This window comes from Lotus japonicus, chromosome 1, assembly GCF_012489685.1.
Source record: "Lotus japonicus ecotype B-129 chromosome 1, LjGifu_v1.2".
NCBI classification, from domain to species: Eukaryota; Viridiplantae; Streptophyta; class Magnoliopsida; order Fabales; family Fabaceae; genus Lotus; species Lotus japonicus.
The window spans coordinates 83,716,357-83,741,544 of record NC_080041.1 but is presented as its reverse complement, the minus strand read 5'-3'; the positions used below and the strand labels follow the sequence as shown (position 1 = coordinate 83,741,544).

General features: G+C 34.2%; 1 protein-coding gene across 1 annotated transcript; it reads right to left on the bottom strand.

Annotated features, from left to right (window-relative positions):
* LOC130723545 (calcium-transporting ATPase 3, endoplasmic reticulum-type) lies at window positions 1-24,241 on the bottom strand. The gene is made up of 35 exons (XM_057574636.1): window positions 24,042-24,241; window positions 21,669-22,077; window positions 21,191-21,241; window positions 21,008-21,041; window positions 19,518-19,535; window positions 18,949-19,085; window positions 18,532-18,606; window positions 17,885-17,930; window positions 17,188-17,247; window positions 17,022-17,102; window positions 15,621-15,706; window positions 14,678-14,779; window positions 13,970-14,023; window positions 13,499-13,600; window positions 13,135-13,193; window positions 11,948-12,092; window positions 11,164-11,271; window positions 10,540-10,692; window positions 10,348-10,452; window positions 9,709-9,905; window positions 9,418-9,529; window positions 9,049-9,147; window positions 8,823-8,968; window positions 8,626-8,683; window positions 7,488-7,580; window positions 7,365-7,415; window positions 7,111-7,242; window positions 6,401-6,502; window positions 5,662-5,716; window positions 3,687-3,772; window positions 3,239-3,387; window positions 2,034-2,139; window positions 1,864-1,917; window positions 1,054-1,102; window positions 1-513 (listed from the first exon to the last, which is right to left on the bottom strand). Exons 2-35 carry the CDS (start codon window positions 21,699-21,701, stop codon window positions 446-448), a joined length of 3,006 nt encoding a protein of 1,001 aa, XP_057430619.1. The 5' UTR covers window positions 21,702-22,077; window positions 24,042-24,241; the 3' UTR covers window positions 1-445.
* Window positions 24,242-25,188: the final 947 nt, after the last annotated feature.

The window sequence follows — 25,188 nt, the reverse complement described above, 5'->3', positions numbered from 1 at the left end:
TAACAAACAAAATTTGTTCCCTGATTTTCTTGTGATCCCTTTTTTTGGGTTCCACGCAACCTATTACATAAATCTCTGCGTCACTTCTTTTAAGGTAAACAAATGACAATCTACAACGTTATCCGAACAGGGGGAAATACGTGCCTATTGGGTAATTATGCTAGCAAAATTGATCAAATACAAACGGTGAAGAAAAATGGATAATTGAAGATAATAACAGCCTAAAGAATAAAGATACCTATATTTTGTTGCTTTACATCACTAGCATTTTCAGGAAATATAAATTTTACAATGAAATAAAACAAATATTGTACAGTATCTATTAAGGTACCTTTGGTCATTGTTGGACTTCCATGCATATGTTGATGATTTAGATCCAATCAAGGATACCACTGTAACTATCTGATTTGCAACTGCAGAATTTGCTAAAATAGTACTCCACATCTTACTTATCACGCACTTCTCTTTTTGGAAGTAAATCAGACCTCCTGAACCATAATCTGAACCTCAAACCTAAAACCATAGGAACAGTTTTCACATCAGCTATGAGGAAAATATTTAATATAGAGATGTTGCTTACACCACTTAATGCTGTATATATCCCATGTCAAAGCACTGTCGAAAATGTACCCACTGATATTTTTCCATGATTATTGTTAATATCAAATTGAAAATGAGACTACCAATCTTACGCCACATTGAACACTCCACCCCCAACCCCCAAAACAGAGAATTAAGTCTATTCAGTTTGAGAAAAAATATTTGATTTCTATATCTAGTTTTCATCAATATTTTAAAAAGTGTACTTGTTTTTCTTGTGAATATTTTCAACGATTCATATAGAAAATGGTAGAAACAAGTCAAACAACATTTTGGTATTTTCACTATTTCCTGAACTAGTATTCAAAAACAAAAACAAAATGAAAATAAAATAATATTTTTGTATATTATTTGGGAAAACAAGAAATGAGAATAAATATTTTTTTTCAAATAAACAGGCCCTTAGTATCATAGATTGAGCTGAAAATTTAACATGATGGAATAAAAGATTACCAATAGGGTTTCTGGAGAAGAACTTTAACACCTCATCAATGATTATAACCTGCATAATAAAACAACAGGTTAAAAGACAATTTGAAAAAAAGCAGGACTCCTATATGGTTGAAAACACAGCTTCTCCTAATGAGAGATCCCAATAATCAAAATTAAAAAGTAGCTTTTTGGGGAGCTAAAGACATATTAGCGATTTTTTACTATAAGTACTTTGATATTATTAGAGAAAATGACGGAATTCTTCAATATGTTACATTCAAAAAATTAATTGATTTATTCTTCTTATGTGGTTACCAAACCAAAAAGCAATCCTTTACAAGTTAAAAAGAATAAAAGATTTTTTTTTCGAGAACAAAAAAAAGAAATCTAAAAAAATGCAGAAACTAAAAAATGCACTTTTCTTACCCCAAATCGAGACTCCCAAGTTTTTTTTAATTCAAAAAAAGAAAGCCAAACAGATACCAAACCAAATATAATCTAACATTGATTTCTGATCAAGCATAACAAATTAGTGCATCAAATGCTCCATACGTTATCATTTAACTATTCTAAGACAGTATGATAATCGGACTCTCTACAAGTGGATCAAATGTAGATAGTGCTTACTGGTGCATTGCAAACTTTAAGCAATCAATTTAGGCCATAATGATACATTAAAATGTTTGAAGTCAAAAAATGTTATTACAAAACTGTAGACATGATACACCTGCCATAATGCCCATACGGAAATCATATACCCAGATATTGGCACAGGGATGGGGCACAAAGGCCCAAATAAAATTCTGGGGAAAGATGAACAAAACCACATACCGGTAGTGAAAGATAAAGGACAACCATCCAGTCAGCCCAAGATAATGGAGTTACCTGCCAAAACAAATTGTAATCTTAATAATACTGATTGCTTGCGAACAGGACACAAATGATAGAGTTGTGACTTCAAGAAAATATATTGGGAATCACTGCTTTAGAAAAGTACTTACAGAGAAAAGAACAGACAGTGGGCGAACATATAATATTAGTGTGTGAAGGAGCATAGTTATGACTATAGAACCAACAAGCCACAAGTTACTCCAGGGAGGGATGACCCTGAAACAGAGAAATGACTACTGTCAAATGATAAATTAAAAACTATTACAGCAAAGTTGGTAACATGGAGGAATAAGAAACAATATATGGTTTCTGAGACAAGTGCAGAACTTGAATTTCGAGCTATTTCACATGGAGTCTGTAAATTATTGAGAATGAGGATTGTATTACATGACTTTAAGATAAAATATAAAGATTCCATGAAACTATTTTGTGATAATTAATCAGCTGTTAACATTGCTTTTAATACATTTCAACATGACGCATTGAGATTTGAGATAGACTAGCACATTATTAAGGAGAAATTGGATAGAGGTTTGATAAGAACATATTTTCCTTCTAAATACCATCTGGAAGATGTATTAACTAAGGGTTTATCAACTGAGCATTTTCATAGATATCCATTATCTTGAGGAGTGTTATAAATAATGTAAATAGCTCTAAGACATATTTGTCGTGAATTCATTGATGTCATATTATTTTTCTTTTATAAGGAAAGATTCAGCATTTATTTTCCATAACTGACGTCAGCGGTCAGCCTATAGATTGTAAATCATGGATGATGCCTATGTGTCAGTTGGTTACATACTTACATGAGATAATCTCCCCCCTAGAAAAATTTCCTCCACGTACTCCAATATAGAGAATCATAGATGCTGCCTCATGACATACTACATTTATCTTTTTACTATTATCATCGACCTTTTCCCCACCTCACATCATACTAGTTAAGTAACTGTCATAAACCAACTATCCTCAAAATTTAAGTTTATGGGGCACTTGAATGATTTTATATTTACTGTCCCTTCACACAAAAGCCCTTTAGATTAAAAATGAGAGCACTGCACAGGTTCACCTATATTTTGCAGAAATAACTTTTATTTAGAAGAATAAAAGCATGAAGTGTTGAACTTATGGCCACTTGATCATAGAAGCCTTGATATCATATCATAATCAACTATCCAAAAAGCAAGTTGATGGGTGAAAGCAGTTGATTGACTTGATAATTAACAGTGTCATGCAGATATTCTCCCATTAATTTGCAAGAACCAGCAAGGGACAAAAATTTGAAAGAAATTAAATTGAATAAACTACTTACAGGAGAGATTGATTTTCACTAAGATTGTTCAAAGCATTGAACATCTCAACAACGACAAGCACAGTCATGGATACAGTCGATGGGTGTCGATCATCAAATATACTGCATGGATAAGTTGTCTCCCTGGTTGGGCAGGTGTCAAAATTCATCTAGGAGAAAATAATAAAAAATCAAACAAAGAATACCTGAAATAGATTCATCTGCTAATATCTATTTTCACCAGTTTTGATTAATTTTTATTTTGTAATTGAAGTTGTCAAAGTTTAGATTGTTGATTTCTGAAACGGAAGTTTTTGAAGATATGAAGGTATTTCCTGATAGCAATTTTTTTTTGTGTCACATTTCCTCAGAAGTTATCATCTACAAAGAGAATACATATCATGCATTCTTAGAATCTCAAATGTTGACGCAGACACACGCCATAAGTGAGAATAGGCTAATATCTTACCAATTCCGAATATGGTAGTTTAGGGCCACTATCAGAATAAACAAACCACCAAATAAAACCAGCAACGGTGGCAAGGCCAACATAAGCTGCATCAACATAAACGATTTAACATCATATAAACACAAAGACAAATGAAGCAAGACGAATAATATTTAAGACATGAGTCTAAGTTCCAGCAATCTTGGGAAGAATAATGACTAGTTATTTCCACTATATGTCTTAAACATAGCATATTACATCTTTAAATTATGGCTTGGCCTAACTCAACTTAAAAACTAGGTTATTTACAACATTACACAAATGGCTAGGAACAGTGTATCAAATAAACAGTCACTAGGAAAATTAAAGCTTTGTATTTATCAGTTATCACATGCATTATATAAATATCCCCCTCTCTCTAGTATCTAAATTGTATCTAAAGGTAGGAAAGTACAAGACCCGTGCATACATGGTGGATCCACTGTCCTCTGGTGAACATTTTTGGTGGTTCACCATGTTTCGACTATAGTCTAAGTCTAACACCCATCCCTCCATGTTGTCTTTCCCACAACCCTTTTCTCCACCAAGAAACTGTCAGTGTCATTTTTGTCACAGAGCTTCTCACCCTTCTCTCTCCGCCGAAAGTTTGGATGGAAGCAACCATGATACTTGGGCCTCGCTCTCTATCATGAAGTTGTGGCTTAACACAGCCAAGGCTTTAAATACCACCTCACCGTAAAGTTATCTTTGTGCCTGAGGACCAATTGACATCAATTATGTCAGTCTCCTGTCTCTACTAACAAATCAGGTGAAAGAAACTATGATACTTTGGCCTTAGACATCAAGTTGCGGCTTGAAAGTCAAAGGTACATAGACCACCTTACCATAAAAGTTGTCATTTTTTTATATAGCTGACTGATTCAAGTGGGAAAGAATTGCTGCTTGATTGTGAAGTGATATCAAGTCAATCATTCATCCCTCACTTCGCAAATTTTCCACGTTCATTTTATCTGCAAATCTATTTAGGAGCAGGCCTTTTTTCTAACTAAAGACACTTAGTGTCTCTCAAGACAATCACCTTTAAGTTTGATGGTCCTAGGTCTGCTTATTTGGGGAAGGTTCAGCAAAAAACCGAATGATTTTTATAATATTTGCCTCTAGTAGAGAGATCCTGGCAAAGAAACATGACCATGAAGTACTCTTTTTATGCTGTTGGCAATTTATGGTTTACCTTGGTGTACTATATCTACCATTATCAGATCTTGGGTTTACATATTGTCCCTACTCTGTCCATAGCTTGCCCACCTTGCTCCAGATCCAGCCAAGCAACCCTCTGATGTTGTTCTAACCCCTAATCCTGCCAATACCTCTATAGTCTATACTTGTCAGTCAAACAAAAGGCTAGGGTGAACTGGTGAAGTAAGTAATAAACTCCATCCTAAGTATGATCATTGCAACCACTCCGGCGATCCGATTGACAAGTTTTGGATTATACATGGGCTCCCCCCTGACAAACCAATGTTGTCAGGACTGCTCCACCACCTACACCTGAGCCCTCAAATAAATCTTTGACATCTCTAGCCCTACATGGATTTTAAAAAGTGGTTAGAGCAACGAGAGTCTTCAAGTTCCATTACCTCTGTTGCACAGCTGATATTCTTCTGTTGGTCTATTTCAATAGCCCTCCTAGGATCCTTGTGTCCTTTATGCTGGTGCATCAATCACATCCCTTGTAACAAGAACATTTTCTCTAAACTTTCTCAAACTAATTAAGTTCCTACCATCACTTTAGCTAATGGATCCCAGCACAATCACAAGGGATTGGCATAATCCACCTCTTGTCGGGTGAAACTAGCATACTGAACTAACATTATACAAATACATAAAAAGCAATTTTCTTCTTCAATGAAGAAATCTTATTGACAGAAAGAAAGAAACGAATAGGATGAATAACAATTAGTCAAGAAAAAAAATCAGACTGAGATTTCGTGGTTACCTCCAATTACCAAATAACGAAAGAAGAGCCAACCTGTAACAACTGCTTCACTAACCTGTACAGTCAAAATGGAATTAAATGGAAAAATAAGAGGGTGACTGAATTGTTTTTGTTAATGACAGAACAGTCATGAGTCATGACATTATGCCATTTTTGGCAAATTATAGAGTTTTGTATGAAGGCTGAAATTCATTATTATCAGTGATTGTGATACACTGATACATCACTTTTTCGTTTGAGTCAAGATTTAAGCTTGTACATATATCCTATTATGATTATTTTACTGCTATGCGAAATATCGTATTCCCATCAATCTAATAAATTTTTCAAGCATTACATAACTCTCAGTAATTTAATACATAAAAGCATTCTTTTGGTACAATATAGACAAAATTCTGTCTTGAAATAGCTTACCATAAATAAGTGGTATTCTAAAAAACCAATTATACAATTAATAAGAGAAATTTCTACTTGGAGTTCAACTTCAAAATCATTCATTATTCATGTTAGAGGGTGATTTCATGAACATAATTCAATCTTCCGTATAAATTTAAACTGAAATGAGACATTTATGATTTACAATGGAAATAAAAAGCATACGGAAGAAATATAAAACCAGAAGTCTATTCATTCTAAGTTGATTCAAACTCTCTAATTACATCCCTTAAATAAGTAAACAAATCAAATCTCAGACTTCCAAATCATCAAAATACAACATTATGAACTGTTGGTATAGTACCTTTCGAGGTTTAGTCTTCATCACATCGGAGTCTTGCTTATTGAAGCCAATAGCAGTAGCGGGCAATCCGTCAGTGACCAAATTGACCCAAAGCAACTGGACCTGGTCGAAGATAGGGGAAATGAATGAACAATAAAGTTATATTTCACTCAAACAAAAATAAATTTTCATTTTGCACAATTTTCATTGATAGAAGTGTCTCAATAATGCACTAGATTCTAGGAGTGTCTCGATAGTGCAATAGATTCTAGAAGTGTCTTATGCAACTCATGTGTAACAGATTCTGTTAAGAGTCTAACTAACTGTGGTAGCGTACATAGGAAGCAAAGTCTTTATAAATACATTGTGTCACTTCAGATATCTGTATGAAAGAACTCAGAATTTAAGATTAGATCAGCATATCTGATTTTATCTCGCTTCTTTTTGTTCTCTAGATTCTATTAATCTCTAACTGAATTAAGACACACACTGGCCAGCTCCATATCATAACACATTAATTACCGAGTACCGGCTACAAGCAAGGACCGAAAGTCATTGAAAACATAATTGAAAAATCGAGAAATTTACACAGGTAGATCATAGATGCATGTATTAATGTGCAGCATTAAAAACAATTGGCATTATAAGACCATCCACGAAAAAATATTGTAGAATTCCTTTTAATCTCTTCTTTTATGAAACCAATTTGCTCAATAAAACCATGAACTCACAGGGACCAGAGTATCAGGTAGTCCAAGCACGGCAGCCACAAATATACACACTACTTCACCAATATTGGAGGAAATCATATATCTAATGAACTGTTTTGTATTATTGTATATAGCCCTTCCCTCTGCCACAGCCTACACAGAAACAAATGAATTGTGAAGTTGCATGGGGAAACTTCTTTTCAATTCAAGAAGAAAGGAAAAATAAAGAGAAGGAAAGGAAAATTGACAAGAACAATGGATTTCAGCTAGTGTACCGCAACAATTGAAGCAAAGTTGTCATCAGCCAGGACCATGTCCGATGCACTCTGTAAGCAAAGAGAGAAGGAATAAGATCATTGACAACGAAAAACGGCAAAAGAACGGACAGTTTATGATACCTTAGCAACAGATGTCCCTGAACCCATAGCAATTCCTATATCTGCCTTCTTCAATGCAGGTGCATCATTGACTCCATCACCCGTCATTGCAACCTAAAATATAAACATTGGGAGTTTCCACACATTTGAAGCAATTTTGATTACAAGGATACAATAAACTAAAAAATCTGGGGCCTACTGTAGTTAAGAGTGCTACAGTATGCCCTAGGGCAAGATGCATTTATTCATGGACCCTCGTCACTAGTGTTTCATCAAGTTGATCGTCTCTGCTGCACATATTGGGCAAAAATTGTGGTCATTGCAGTGCAAATCATCGGATCTTATGTGCCACGTACAGGGTCATAAAACCCGTATTTTATGGATATCGCCGTCATTTCCCTCACTGCAACCACCTCTGTTTTCAGCTCAGGCCAAAACCCTTCAAATTGAGGTAGACCACTTGTTTTGTGACAAAACCTGCCATTTTCCACTAGCTAAGGGGTTTCCTGTCCATCCACACTTGTTTCCCCACTATGTTGTGCCCTTTAAATCTCTGTCCCTCCTCTTTCAGCACTTCACTGCCCCCTTTTGAAGCATTACATTGCATTTTACAGCAGCCCGGTGATTTTCAAGCAAGGCCTGCCCTGTTCCAGCTTAAACAGTATTTGTACTCTACTTTTTATTTGTCATTCGCCTCGGTTTTTGTTGTCTTGTTGTATACACTTGTATGACGATTATATCTTTATGCTATGACTTCTGATTATTAATTGACGAGTGTGCCTTAAATTTTAACTACTTCTAAGTTTTGAGCATTTATATGTGCATTGTTATGATATCTTTGATTCTCTAGGATCTGCTATACCACTATATCATTTTTGGGGTCAACTGTACTCTCCCTCTATCCATGATTGACAACTATAGGTGCAAGATTAGTGACAAGAATTGCAGCCAAAGATATGATTCTCACAATCCAGCCACTGAGAAAGGTGCCACACTATATTCAGATGAATGCAATTTATGCAAAAGTTGTGTTTTTATGACAAGAACATAAAAATTAAAGAGTCCTCTAAAGCCAGGGAACAAAAAGAAACCACCCAAAGGTAAAACATTTGCTAGTTAGTAATTACAGTTAATGCTGTGATCATGGAAGCAAACATACCACTTCATTCTGATGCTGTAATGCTTCAACCAGCATCCTTTTATGAGAAGGTTCAACCCTAATAAAAAAAGTAAAGAAATGCAATTTTGATTATGAACTGATCTGGAAAAGGCAAGGTTGAACAAAGAGATTGGTTGCGCTTTTCATGCTATAATCTGATAAAGTCAAATATTAGAAGATAGATACAAACAACATACCTGGTAAAAAGTGCCATTCGTTGCAATGCTATAGTTCGTTCTACTGCTGAAAGTTCTTCAAACTCAGAAGCAGTGTAAGAATGTTCAGTAAAATCTATCAAATGGTCAAAAGCTCCAATCTTGCGGCAAAGTGACTCAGCAGTGGACTGATTCAGTATTAAATAATTTTAGACACAATATATGGAATGTGGAGGGGGAAAAGAACAATAAAGCTTATTTTGAGAACCTTGTTATCCCCAGTGACAACTATAACACGTATGCCAGCAGTCATACATGAAAGCATCGCATTTCTTACTTCATCTCTTGGTGGATCCAGCATCCCAACCTACATAAAAGGGAACAGCAACCCAGAAAAACAAACATATGTGAAAGTAAAATAAAGAACAAATGCACAACAAGAAAAGGGCTTTTGAAGCTCTTTCCAGATAGAGTGGGAAAAATATTTCTGGTTTCATTTCAAATATAATGCGCCATTTTTCATTTCAAAAATGCAAACTAATTTTAAGAAGCCAAACCTCCAACAAAACCTCATACATTTTGTAGTAACTTGAAACACTATTTAAACTTTTCACTATACATTGAAAAGAAAGCATACCAGTCCAATAAATGTAAGATCTTTCTCATCATCAAAGGACAGCGCTTGTTGAACTGAGGGCATCCATTTCAGGGCCAAAGCTAGGCATCTCAATGTTTCTTTTCCAGCAAACCTGGCCAACAAAATGTTTCTCAAGGAAACCTCATGAAACAGTCCTACTTTTCAGTTTGTACACGCGCGCACACATACACATTGGCTATTTTTAATTAAGGACCAAAAGGAAGGAAAAACATTGATAAAAAAGTAAGAGTCTAAACATGCAAATAAAATGATAAAGGATAAAAACCCAACCTGTGGAACTTCGACTCCAGCTCGGCTCGAATATCAGCAGTAAGTGGCACAATGGAACCATTGTCATTGCACAGAATGGTTGAACATCTAGATATTATACTTTCTGGGGCACCCTTAGAAAATAAAACATGCAATTGGTTCCGGCTGCAAAGAACACTCATCATTTTCCGATCTCGAGAAAATTCCAAATAATCTAACTGCAAAGCATCAAGCTTAAAGTGAGTAAATACACACAGCGCTAACAAATAATAGATATAAATAAAAACTTTCATATGTGGGATGAAATCTCAACCTTGGTGTTTGTCTATGCCAACCTATTTCAGTTAAGACTATTTTGTGTCCAGATTAGTTTGTACCTGTCTAGAGTCATTGTGTCAAATTTATTATTAGTCTTTTTGGTCGAAAAATTTTATTTTATTTTTGGTCGAAAAAATTTATTAGTCTTTTATTCACATTTTTGTGTTTCCTTGTTTTTTTAGGGAAAACTCCCTTATATAATAATGTATTCAGATCAACTAGAAAGGCATGAAGAATATTTCAAATAACCTATTGCAATTATTCAATCTCTTTAGTTTCCTAAAATATGTGAGTGGAAGAAAATAAATTAAAAAGAAAGGTGACAAACTTGTTGAACCTCACCTTTCTAAATTGTTCCTCCCAATAATGGTTACAGTAAGAAGCACGTTCATGCTTGCTCAACATATTCAAGGCTGATGGCAAAGAATTAAAACCAGGGAGACCAACCTAGATACATGGATTGATCAGAAAGTATACTTGAGTAGTGAAGGAGCTTCACACGTAGCAGACACAAGGGAAGGTACAAATATATACCTTTTCTGCCAAGACTCGTAGTGCCACTTCAGTGGACTCACCAATTTTTTCATACTTCCCTTTATCAGGATGGTACTGCAGGGTTGATTCATTGCAAAGAGCAGAACACATAGCCATGTGAAGAAGACATGGCAATTGAGCAGGAAGGTCAAGCTGTAGATCAATCAAATACCACATTGTTTAACTTTAAACAAAGCTGCATATACTACTTATGCATACATGATACATCTATTATATTAGCTGTGCTGTAACATCACTTATAAGTTCATATGATGAAGATAAAGATCAGAGAAAACTATCCTTGCTGGCAAGCCACAATCACAGTTTTAATAGGGATAAAGTTGTGCTTTTAAGAAAAGGGCATAGTTCAACGCAGTCCTTGCTTATGCTAATATTCATAAAGTACAATACAATACAGTAGCAGGGACTCCCACCACAAAGCCACAAACACAACATACTTGGCACTCAATATCCTCAGTACTTTGGGGAGGAAGTCAAGGTCCCTTTCTTTGGAGGAGTTGACCCTTTCTCTCCTTATAGCAGTTAATAATTACTTAGCTTTAAATGTGAAGTGTGTTCTGCTTGTGCATGAATGCAAAAGCATGAGAAATAAAATAATAGTACCTGAACCCCTGTCGTGTCAAAGATTGTGCCTTCAGGTGCATATGTCGTTCCACTGACACTGTATTCAGTAACAAAAGGACTACGATTTGCAGATTCAAGCACACATATCTGTGTGCACAGAAGCATGGGATGGATCAATTCTAGTTAAGATGATTGTTAAAAATATATTCATATGTAAGCATTAAGCAATGAGGAAAAAGTTAAACGTAAAAGAAAAATATTGCGTAGATATGTCAACATTAAAATGCATCAAAATTATTATTTTTGTTTGAAGTTTCAAACAGAGTAGGAAACATAAATAATCGAAATTATTGTTCTCATACCATGTACCAAATCACAAACAATCTGAACTTAGATGAAAATACAGAGATAACAATGCACATATCAGGTTTGAATCATTCGGAATCCGAACCCAAAAATGTGTGCATATTCCCCATGTGCAGTAGTTAGTATCAGAGTAGATCGAAATAAGACGGCCAAGAAATTGAGTGTTATTGATATCTTAACATCTAGAGGCAGGGTTTTTTTTCATATTTTAAAAAAGGGTTCTAGTAATTCCAGGATGATGCTATGTATTTAAATTTTTATTTCAAGAAGTTTTAAAACAAAGTAGCAATGAAGTTATTAGTGATCCAAAATGTTGCATAAAACTTGAAAAATATGTATCAATCAGTGAGTACACAAGACATTACGGATGGCACAATCACTCTGGCAGACACAAAAGTTGTGGCAATACAAAAAAAAATTGAACAATTCCCATGTCTTAATTTCACGTGAAACTCACCTTCGCAACTGACATCATATTGGTAGTTAGAGTCCCAGTTTTGTCACTGCAAATTACGGTGGTACAGCCCAAGGTCTCAACGGATGGCAAAGAGCGAACAATGGCATTCAACCTAGCCATACGCTTTGTTCCAAGAGACAAACACCTATTATGAAACAAAAGTAATCATTACAAGGAAAGAAAAAGACAAACGGAAGACCAGATTAGTTTTCTATTGCACTGGATATATGCTAACTTCTTATCAAAAAAAAATTCAAACAAAATCTCAGCGAATAAGTCTACAGTTAGCAGGGAGCCAAATGATTCTACTAATGTGAAAATTTAAGGTTTCTAGGGCACAACAGCTGATTTACTATGATTAGGTATTTGGCTTCTATTTAATATAAGCATATTTCTTTCTTATGGAACTTTTCCTTTCAAATATATTGAGATGGTGAGCAGCTTTGCTCCATTGACATTTCTCTCTTCATTGTTGTTTTGTGTTTTATTTTTTGAGGATTTCTCATTCTCCAAATCTTCTTTTTGAAATGACTTGTTTGACTTTCATTAGGACATTGTGGCATCAATTGGTTCATGTAGCCAACCTCGCCTATTGGGTAAAGGCTTTTTTGTCGTCATTATTGTTGTTGAAATGAATTTCTTCTTTAGTAAAAAGATGTTCTATAACAGGAATTAGAAATAGTGACCAGCACAGCACAAAATAGTATAGATTACTACACTACTCAACACCAATTAGGTACACATCAGGACAAAGAAATAGCTTAGACATTTGATACTTCCAAGTTCCTCCCTTTCGTTGTTGCTATTTTGAGATTAGAAAGAGTCATTTGGCCCTACTGTGGTCATTAAATGTCTACATAAATGATAATGGTCAAAATTTGAGTTTTATAGGAACTCCACCTTTCACCTCACAGAAAAACAACTTATCTCAAGGACGTCCTCATAAAAGGACCTTACAAAATATGCTACCTTATTGTTTGATTCACTTCACATCAGTAATTTCTTTTACAAATAAATGAGCAATAAATCTATCATGACAAGGAGTTCGACTCCAAAAATTAAGCAGCTATGTAAACTATAACAAAAGAATTTTAGATTCAATGTGAACCCATTCCAAAATATCCACTATATTTTTTATGAATCAAAATGAAAATATCTGAAAGATATCAAAAAAGTCCCAGACTCACGTTGTAACAACAGCAGGGAGCCCTTCGGGAATTGCTGCAACTGCCAGAGCAACTGCAATCTAGAAGGACCGTGATTAGAAGTTAAAAGACTTTCATGTTAAGAACACAATGATGATACCCTTTAATTAAAAAGGAGACAATAAAACTAAATTCAAACCAGACGAAAAGAGGGACTAAGCAAAATATAAGTAAACAATACATGAAAAACAAAACAGGACAAGACTCCAGCATGATGCCTGTGAAACTTTCATAACAGTGTACAGTAGCAAATAGAAATCTTGATAGAGAAAGAAAAAAAAGACCGGCTGACAAAACTACCGAAAAAGTTAAAAAAATGAATAAAATAATTCATTTTGAGACAAACCTTAAAATAATGAATTGCACCACGCAAGAAACCACCATGAGCAGGGTCACGGAAGTGACCAATATTTACAACCCATACCAATACACATATTCCAGCAATAACCTGAGACAAATGTACGAAACAACATCACAATTTGAAAATAAATGAGAAAAGAGAGCATCATAATAAAAAAGTTAAGCAATAAAAAGATGTCAAACAAATGTTCCGTTAATATATTTTATTTTCTGAAGCATGAAATTCCTAAGTGGAAAAATGAAGTCCACGAACGGAAGAGTCCTCAGCTTTAAATGGAAGAACTATCTCATTAAGAGACAAATGTAGGTTATAAGGCAACTAAATTTTCCTGGCTGAAAACACGAAAATGCAATAAGTTGTGTAGCATATCTGATCAATTATCTACAATACACTGCAATAATCACCAAAAGAACAACCCTTATGATTGAAAAAGAGTATAATCAGACTAGCAATCACCTTGGCCAAAAAGGTACCAAACTCATCCAGCTTCTTTTTCAATGGTGTCACCTCCTGCAACAAATCATAGAATTTTTTTTTACAAAAGCTATGGATAAGGATTAGAAAAAAAAAATTACAGAGGAGTTGGGTTAGCAGTTAGCTCCCATTGTATAAAAGATGGTACAATTTTGTCTTAGATAATTTGAGCATGTGTGGAGAAGATCCATAGAAGCACCTACAAGAGGGTTGACCAAATGGAGGATAGTCCATTATAGAGGTAGATCCACCTTGGAAAATTATAGGTCAAATCATGAAGACAGATTTAAAGCTAAATGATTTATGTTGGAACTAAATTCATGAAAAGTAATTATGGAATCATTCAATCCATGTAGTCGACCCACTTAGTGGGAAAATATTTGGCTGTTGCTGTTTTTGTTGAATCAATTACAAATTTACGATCACCAAGAAAACACCCATATCCATACAAGACCTGGTTAATCCTAACATAAGTGTGTAGGAAGAAGAAATTTATTTAGTATAAATATATACATATTGCAGTATCATTTTACACTTTGTTGCCACAAGCCCACAAAGGAAATGACAGCTATTTACGGATTAAGATCTAAACCAAGATAACTTATTTGAATGCCAGAAGACAAAATGGCTAGAATTAATGATATAATTAGAACAATATAAGAATCTATACGAGAAAAATCCAAGGCTTACATCCTCTGTTCGCAACATTGAGTCACGTATGCTGCCCATGGCAGTGTTAGGACCAACTCCCACCACAACAGCTCTTGCCCTACCAGCAACCATAACTGTTCCCTGACAGTCAGAATAAACTTTTATATAGATGAAAAAAAGAAACAATACATTTTATCTATTGACTTGTAAAAGAAACTGTGTCCTTTAGTCTTGCCTAGTTTTGAATAACCAGGATGTATAAGCAGTTAACCACACAATGAAAACGAGAATGCTATTATTCATGAATAATAGAGCATCTCTGGCAGAGAATTAGAAAAAATATATATCATTGAGAAAGTCCTTTAAAAACATTTAAATTTTAATGACTATTATATGAATATAGTGATAAGTACATATACACAGATTTCAGTAAACAACATTTGTATTCGTTAAAAATTAATCATAAAAAATCATGTGAAACTTGAAAATCTGTGAGCATCCTGTGTGTTTGCAGGCACCGTATATCAATTTGATGCAAGAGTCACTAATCCTAAAAATCAGAAAAATTGAAACAATTCAATCAGCAAAAAGTGAAAAGAAATGCTATGGAAAATCACTGGTCAAAATACAATAAAAGATCAAATTGCCTCTCTTTCCTATAAATTAAATTGAATCACTTAAATGAACCCATCTTCGTCATATGATCATCAGACTTCAACCCACTAAAACCAATATATGAAATGTTTAATTACAAGCTAAATGGGTAAAATAAAGCAATCTAAACATTTTGGTGATTAAGAAAATTCATTGATAAGAAAATCAAACTAAATCTTGTACAAGTACAGGAAACATCTATATTAAACTTTAGATAGGTCCCACTACCACAAAATAAATTGGACTGAAAATATTCAAACAATTGGTCTTAAAAACAATTCTTAAGCTTATCCGTCATGAGGTTGAACAGAGGACGGAATAATCATACCGAGAACAGAATGTTTGTTTTGTCTTGGTATACAGCATTTGTTGTTGTGGTAGTTTCGAGCTCTTTTTCCACAGAGCTGCTCTCACCTACAATTAGTAGAAAAAATTGACCACATTAAACCAGTGTGATGCTTCTTGATGTATAGTAATGTATATGTGTGCAATAAACAATAAATTCATCCATATACATATATAATAGGGGTACAAATGGATCACGACAAGCCAAAGCTAGGCCTGTATAAAATGTGTGATCCTGGCCTATTTATCTAACCTAGGCCTTTTTGAAAGTCTGCCATAATCTAAAAGCTTATGTATAGCAAAAGGCCTTTAATTAAGCCGAAAGCCTAGATGGATAAGCCAACAAGTGATAAATTAACATTAATAATTATTGTATATTATTTATCAAATAGGCTGTCCCATTCAGCCTGAAAGTCCTTTGATAGTCAAAAGTCTAGCCTATATTATTTTTAGGTGGGACAAAACTTAGACCAAGTTCTCTATATCCTTGCCATCAAGTTTTCCACTCAAACAATGACACATGGATTTTTTTTCTAACAATAAATGGCACTCATTAAGAATTCATTCTTGAACTATAAAAAAATTTCCACTCAAACAATGCAATATAGTTGGTGAACTTGATGAAATAGATATAAGGAACTTGATGTAAGTTTTGTCCTTTTTTGAGTTAAAATACACTTATACTTTTTTCTGTACGATCTTCCGATTATTCGTTTCACAATCTTTAACCATTCTTCCAATTTATTTTGAAAATATTTCATAAACCAACTACCTCAAAAGCTTAAGTTGTTGGGTGAAGACACATGAATGATTTTATTATATAATTCTAACATGACTCCTCAGGCAAGAGCTCATTGGCTTTAAGCGTGGACAATGCATAGGCCCACCTACAATGTGCTTAAATTCAAATTCTTTTTTAGAATAATTAGGGGCAACGAGGATCAAAGTCTAGATCACTTAGTCATAGAGGTTATGATACCATGTCATGAACCAACTATCCCAAAAACTTAAATTGTTGGGCTCACACATGAATGATTTTATATTATATTTCTAACACAAGCAATAAAGACTCATTAAATAAGATACTAACAACAAATGAAATTATCAATTGATTTACAAATCTTAATCAAGTCATCCAAATTCACAAGCAAAAATTATGGATTTGCCAATAAGGATAAGATGCAATATAACTAACAAGAATAAGAACTAATGTGGATCACCTACCATACTTCTCTTATGGATCAGTAGACTATATCCAAATAAGTCAAATATTAGCAGTACTGACCAATAAGGCCTCTGATCATGTCAACACATGGGCTATGTGATGTTTTTTCAGACATTCAATAGTCCCATTCACCGTATAAGATATGTATACCGGGAATACCTGTAAGAATAGCCTGATCAACACGCACTTGATTACTTAGCATCTCAATCATCCTCATATCAGCAGGAATTTTGCCCCCCACTATTTGATTCACAGCCAAAACAGAGTCAACTAAAAGTTCTTCAAGTTTGCAAATGTTTAATTGTAGGCAACATAATCAGCTTACCAGAAACTTCCACAATATCCCCAGGAACAAGTTCAGTTGCAGGAAGTATGGAAAAACAACCTGCATGAAATAGACTCTACATGCTTCAAAATTTGTAATTCCTGAACTTAAAATAACAAGCTTTAACCAAGAAATTAAAAATCTACATAATATCACCATGGCAGATGAAAGAAATCAAAAAAACAATTTGAATGCACAAAATCTAATAAGTAAAATTACACTAACTGGGGATGCCCAATTGCCCACAAGGGGCTCCATGGGGAGGAGGGAAGGAGACAAAAAAATGCAGGCAGAGTGCATTGCAGGGTTTTTAGCACACACAATCTCCTTGTATGTCCCACAACTATACCCACGTGGATCAATTATGCACAGCCAATACATCTTCTTATATTGAAACTTCTCTTCCCCTACACACCCCCACACCCATAAAAGGTAAATGTAGAGAAAATACACAACCAAGTGAGAACAGTAAAGTAAATTACTACTAAGTTCTGTTAAAATGATATGATCAAGATCAGAAAACTTATACCAGAACAATCACAATTAGCAAGGTATTTTAAAGAAAGATTATGATGAAACAAACTTCATAATAGAAATATTGATGGTTATCAATGGAAGCAACATCAACTAATATCAAATATGTATTCAAGAACGTGCATTAAACCACTATAGTAGGTAGGTATGAAGTTTTTCTTACCATTTCGCAAGACAGTTGCCACATCAGCTTGATAGGCGCGTAGCTCCTAAGATAATATAAAAAAGAATGCAATAGATGAAAGTATGCTCAACATCCAACATAAGAGAAATCCAGAATAAAACTGATTTTCTTGTACCAAGTTTTGATTGCGCATGGAGACAATTCAACTAACAAATTAGAAACAATAATGTGCATTAAGACCTATTTGGCATGCATGTAAGGATAAGGTATGATAGTGTAAGATTTTACAGAATAAGGTAATTAAGAGACAATTGTATAAGGTTCGATAAAATTATAATACTAAATAGTATTTGTTGTTATATCATACAGGTTCTTCATTATATAAGAAAATACTATCTTATATTTGGACGTGCATCGTAACTCATCAGATAATACGATAAAAAATTAACACCCTTTACAAAACATGTTATCTTGAATATACTGCATTTACATATATTTCATATGTCATGCTTATCTTAATAGAAAAAATTTCCTAAAAAAAGTGCCTAATATGGTGTGCCTGACAAACCCCTAGCCTTAAATTTAGGAAACTCATCCAAAACCAATGAAGATTTGTTACTGATAAGCTACTATCAGTAAGATTGTTGGGACTTTGGAGCTCTAAATTATTAGTATTTCAAATTTACCTCAAGAGCTTTTTCAGCATTTGTTTCTGTAATCACTCCTACAGCTGCATTTGCTGCCAGTATCATCAGAATAACCTGTACATGAATGAATTTCTTTTTGTATCAATAAACCTGTAAAAGTAATGAAATTAATCCAAGATAATACTAGCAATTTGATAAGCCCAATTTAATAAATATCACACTTATAGTGAAAATTTTGGTACATTCTCTAACTCAGAAACATTATTTAACAAGTCATCTTGCCAAGAAACTCCATAAGTTGCAAAGAAACTCAATCAGCTCATAGTCTACAGCTTCTATTAAAAGGATACATCTTTATTATCAAGGTATGAAGTATGAACCAATTCAAGCAAATATTCTTTCACCAATAGAAATGTTCACAAAAATACACAACATATAAGTACAAACAAATCTTACAGAAGGCTCCAAAAATGCCATCAACCCTGTTTCTCCGTTAATTAACGCCAGAATGAATGATACAAGTGCAGCTACAATTAGTATCTTAACAAGCAAATCATCAAATTGTTTCAAAACCAATTTCCAAAACGGGGCTCCTGCACATCAAATTTCAAAGGAATTAGTTAAGAAGAACTGATTGAGTTTATTTCGTAGAACAGAAAAATTACAGGACAGCAAAGGTATCGGCAATTAACTAGCGGAACCTCAATTGGCAATAATATTTGATGAGGTTCAAACCAGTGGCACAGCAATTTATGGTTTTTGAATTATCCCCAGGCGCTAATGTTCATTATAGTACAGTATATATAAACTAATTTATTTTTCTATAACTTTGCACAAACCTTGACTAGCCTGAAATCAACTAACAGTAACATTTCCATTTATTAGGTACAATAACAAACATTTTTGGTGAAATAGTGTCAGTTGAGATCAAATGTCAATCATATAATTTGCACAACAATGAAAATCAGAGTTACATTACATAATTTTGAAAAATAAAAGTAGAAGCATAAACTCCATATACTTACTTTGATCTCCGGGCAGCACTGTGTAGCAAACGATACCATGCAGTAAGAGAAAAGGAAAGAAGTGTTAAGAGAGTGTTAAGAGACACAGAAAATAGCATCAAATTACATACTTACATTAAACAGGTGACAAGATGTAAAAGGAAATTATGTGCTTTGTTCAATTTAAGAATGAAAGACACAGATTTTATTCAATTTCTCTGAGTTTATCGTGATTTCTCACAGATGGCTAGTAAAACGAGTGCTGTGCTGGTCTCTATGTTTGAAACAGTTTAGAACTTTAGATCATGTGCTTTGTGAGTCCTTAAAAGGTGTTTGGAGTCTAAATGAAATTATTGTTTTGGATTTGGTATCACAGCTTGCTAGAAAGTGAATTGGATCTAGTTTATACTTCATACATTCCGCCAAGGTAGTCAAAATCGAGATTCTACTTGGGATCGGGAGGGGAGTAAAAGATCGTAAAAGCGAGATTGTAACACGACTCGTAAGATCCTACTTATTAATAAATATATATATGCATAAAAATTCATATATATGTAAAATACTAACTCATAACATAGGACATCAAACTCAATAAAAAGACTTAAAAAACCAGCGTTCAAAACAATACAGCACTTAATAAAAAGACTACTCCTACACTAAGCTAGAAAGCCATAAAAGAGCGTAAAAACAACAATCCAAACAGCTACAGCTACAGAATGGAGAGGAAGCATAAAAAAGATGCATAGATGACAGCAAGCACTCCAAGAGAGTGTGATGACAGTAGCCAAAACTTGTCCAGCAGAAACAAAGTTCCAGAAAACTACAAAATAACTCCAAATCCAAAGACAACATAACAAATTAACAACTCAAAGTCTCCATACCCAAAAGTCTTAAGGCATCAAAATCTAATCTAGCAAAACATTCACATTAAAATCTTGATAATCATCTTTCAATGCAGCTTGGTTTTAGAAGAAATTATTTGAAGAAAGGATTGAAAGAGTGAATTGAACGAATGGATTGCTTAATTTTTAAAAGAAAAAAGAAGGATAAGAATGGGCATCAGTTTCCTGATTTGTGGGGGATGTGAATGTAATTTTGTATCTTGAGTCTAGTGTAAAGGAAAGATAAAGATCAATATATGGTCAAGAAAACACTTCACACACACATATATCCAAAAATAAAGTTTGTAAAAGAAGAAAAATTAATTACTTAATCCAAACATGAGATTTTGAAAATGAAGTGAATTCAATTAAGGAATTGAAATTCCCATGTATTTTCAATTCTTCGAAATCTTAAAATACTCTATCTACACACTCCCTTAATGCCAAGTTCAGTTGTGTGATTTTGTTAACCTACGCGCCATGAATAAAAGCTAGGTTGTTACGCCCTACACAAATACAAATTCATTTGAATAAAGAACCACATTCCTTGATATACCTCGTCCATAAACCACAAATTACTGAAGTAAAAAAAATTTGTAAAATATAAGTGTGCCCCAACAAAAGACATACCGTTTTTACCATAAAGTCTAGCATGTTGTACCACCTGCAAAAGAAGAGAAATGATTTAATTATTTGGAACCATTAACATCATGATAGAGCATAAAATGAGGGGGGGGGGGGGGGAGGAAAGGACAATAGAAGTAATCCTAAATCTAACCAGGAAAAAAGGAAAAGAAAAGAAAGTTGAAGTACCTCAGTGTCAGAGAGACCCTTTGTTGGGTCCACTCCGAAGAAATCAAGGACCTATCCAACCAGAAAAATAATAAAAATAATCATAATAACCACTGTCATCTAAAGGAATGTTCTGATATAACAATTTGACTCTAAATATCTTAGTATGAGCTGAATCGCAGTTGTAGAGACTAGAGTGACAAATCAAAATAGAATTTACAGTCAAATTTGCAATATGTGCGCATGTGAGAACAGTTTTTCAACATTTTGACATTGCGTGTTCATAAAACCCCAGAATATGTGGGCACTGGGAATTGTGCATAATAGAGATACCACATCACAGGTTGCACAATAGAAAACATCCAACTTCAAGCAGTTTGCGATTTAGGATATATATTAAAAACAAGATAATTTCGTTTCAAGATTTGCTTTACAAAGTTAGAAAGAAATTTAGAGTTTTTAGCTATAACAAAATAGGAGAAAAGCAGTAGAAAATTGCCTCGGTAATAGATCTAGCAAATGCGTTGTCCATGGATGAATGTAGAGCTGGATCAGAGATGCGAGTCTTGGGAGTTGGGACCAAGGCTTTGGGTTACTTCACTTGAAGTTCAACAGGAAAAGTGAAAGAAAACATGTGAATTTCATGCCTAATTCTCCCACTTTCAGTCCCAGTTACTTTGAGCGCCCCTCTGACACCTATTGCTGATTTCTGTCAACCTTGAGCACATCCAAATTCAGCAACTCCCGTGTGATGCAGTACAGCTCAGCCTTTAAAATTAATCAATGTTGTATCCGGCCTATTTCATCCCATTCGTCTTGGTATTTCCATGGCTCATTGCCAGCTAACATAACTTGATACTTGGCATCTACGTCACGTGTAGAAGACCCTCAAAAGAACACTCTGGGCTCTGCCAGCAACAAGTAGTGCATTAGATTAACTTAGCAGGTATTAGATCTTGACAAAAAAACTATCAATATTAGCCTCCACAATAGAGCTAATTAAGAACTCATACACTGGTTCCTTTACACTCCTTTCTTCCAAAATGAGCAACCCAATAAAATTCAATTTAGTTCCTTATATCTGACGTTTCTTTGGAATCTAAAACCAAATTCGAAGGAAGGCTGGTGAATTTGAAACACTCAATAGGAACCCAGCATAAAGTCAAGTTGAACCATATAATGTTCAAACCATGTTCACCACGGAAAATACCATGGCTGTAAAAAGTACAAGTTATGATGTAGGTGTGCAGTTAAACTTAGATATCTTAAATATGACTGAAAATAGAACCATGACCTGTAATAAAATGGGAGATTGTAAAGAAGATACATGCTGCAATCAAGTCATGCTCAAAGCCTTTATTCTATGGAACACAAACTACATTCAACTTGGTTAAGCCACAAGAAGTAAATAGAACTTAGATATTCTCCCCAATAATAGCCTATGTTGAACTATGTACTTAAATGAAAGGAAGTATCCCTTGATTTTGGCTTAAGGTGAACACTTGATAGGAAAAAATACAAAGAAATTCATAATATTTTTAATTTGGTAACCAATTCTGAATTTATAATATAATACTCTCTAAAACTGAAACTTGAAAACAAATTAAATCAGGACCTTTGTTGTGCTCCTCACCTGTGATTAGAGCACTGGTAATGCATAAATATTATTTCAAGCAAACTCCCAATATGGTATTTTATGTCACCAATTCATATTAAGGTTAGACTAAGTGAAATTTCAAGGCTAGACTTAAATCATAATGAGTGAACACACCAAATTGCATTTTACAAAGAAATTAGCTATGCAGTAGTAACTTAGCATTAAAAAAACTCTCAGCTGGGTAAGAACTTCCTATAGTCTATAGATATGATAGGCTTCTTCTGAAGAGAATGTACACACCAAGAATTAAGACAATCAAACCATGACTTTAAAGTAGTGCTCCAATGGACATATATACAGAACAGGTCCTTTTTAGCCTAAAAGGGATCTTAAAATATTGTGGTACTAATTTAACGTGTAACAAATAGTAACCAATTTGCAGAAACAACATATTCAGCATAATAAAACAGAGCTTAGCATGCAGCAATACAGTCACATTTAAACATGCAAAGCCAGTTTTGCAATAACAGAATTTGCATCCTTACGAAGTAAAGATTTTTTGTACCCCGAGCCCCAAGGCATAAGCTAAAAGTGATAGTGCGGAATTCTATTAGCGCTATTTTTCAACACCCCCAAGTATGTTATGCTAGTTTAGATGTACCGTTCAATTAGCTTAGACCTCAAACATTAAATTTCTATCACAGCCATTTACATCATTTATACTAAACAAAAACCATGTAGCAACACACTACACACAATAGCTCGCCGAAGAATAACATTTTTAATTCTCAAATAATTGAACATGCAACACTTCTAAACAGAACCGTCAGATCATTGACGCGATTTCCACCCAAGCAAAGCTATCTAACCTTTAATTCAAGTAAAAAAGCAAACAAAAAGTCACTCGATCCTCATTGACATCGAATAATCGCGCCAATGGCATTTCTTTCTCTAGTTCAATCCTTACTTGAAGTTAACATCAGATGTTTTACATGTTCGTCAACAATAAATCTTCATAACCGTTTGGAATTTTAATGACTAGAAATCTTAAGAAAAAAAAATCTAATAGCACCGATCAAATGTTCTTAGCTCTTAAATTTATATAGCAAATGCTATTTCTTCCTGTAACTACAAATTAGGGGATCCATGAATCCATTTCTTATTCTATTTCCATTACACGAATCCCTACCTCAAAATGAACATGCAAAAACAGATACATAACCAGTAGTGAATCGCAGATTCAAAAAGAGTAGAGAGGAGTAGATTTTAGTGCACCTCTGATTGACGTGTCGTGCCGCCGAAGCTCGCCGGAGTAAGGGTTTGTGGAAGAGAAGGGTTCGGAATCACAGGGAGGGTAGAACGGCGGTGAGTGGTGGTTACGATCTGGGTCCAGTTGCGGATGCGGTGGTTTTTGTTTTCTACTTCCCCGCGGAGGCGTAAGTGAGGGACAAAGTGGCGAAAGTGGAGATTTGTTGCTCAAACAAGTAAACTTTGGCTTAAATATGTTGGAGGCCCCTATAAAATAGGGTTCCTTTGGTTTAAGCCCCTACAAAATTTTTTCTTGGGAATAAGCCCCTAATGAGAAAATAATATATAGTGATAAGCCCCTGCCGTCAACTTCCGTTAAAAAATATATGAGTCAGCAAACGGAGCTGACGTGGACCTTTGCCACCTCATCAAGTGGGCCCACAAGCTGTTGACGTGGAAATGAGAAGAGAAATATGAAAATGTCAAATGTGGGATTTGAACCCAAGACCTAGAGCATAATGGGCAACATCCTTCCCACTAGGCTACAAGCTGCATCTTTAATACAAGTGCAAAATTTGATATATATCTCATTTAAACTAACAATTTTTTTTAAAAACACCATAATCAGGATTCGAACACCATAAATGGAGGATCATACTCAATGTCCTTACAATTGAGCCACTGGCTCATTTTGTTATTCATGCGCACAACAATATATATATATATATATATTATGTAAAAAAAAGAACAAGAATTCAACCCCACTTAAATCATAAAAAACTATTATTTTGTTCTTTCAGTATATATACTCATTAGTACTTAAAAAAAGTCAATATATGAACTCTAATAAATTTGTAAGATTTAACTTTTTTACGTTTTAAAGTTTTGTAAATATGTTTTTCTATTTACATTTAATATTTTATTTTGTTTCAAATTGATACATTATATAAGAGCGTCTAAGAGCCTAAAAATGTAATTTTTAGATCTACCACATCAAATTTATTTAGCATTATCAGTTTGTTTTTAAATATATATTTAGTTTTGCGCTAAAAATACATGCATAAATTAGGCATTGACTTAGTGGTTAGAGCCTCCTCCATGAACCTCTATGTTTTGGGTTCAAATCATGCTTAGGACATTTTTAAATTTTTGGTTGAAATATTAGCAGCTTCAG

Excerpts from the sequence above, each read along its gene's own strand:
- LOC130723545 (XM_057574636.1), bottom strand. The coding sequence starts at position 21,701 with ATGGACAACGCATTTGCTAGATCTATTACCGAG. Across the intron at positions 17,931-18,531 it reads ATGCTGAAAAAGCTCTTGAG|GAGCTACGCGCCTATCAAGC; the intron begins GTAAATTTGAAA and ends ATATTATCTTAG. Across the intron at positions 13,601-13,969 it reads TTGGTACCTTTTTGGCCAAG|GTTATTGCTGGAATATGTGT; the intron begins GTGATTGCTAGT and ends CATTTGTCTCAG.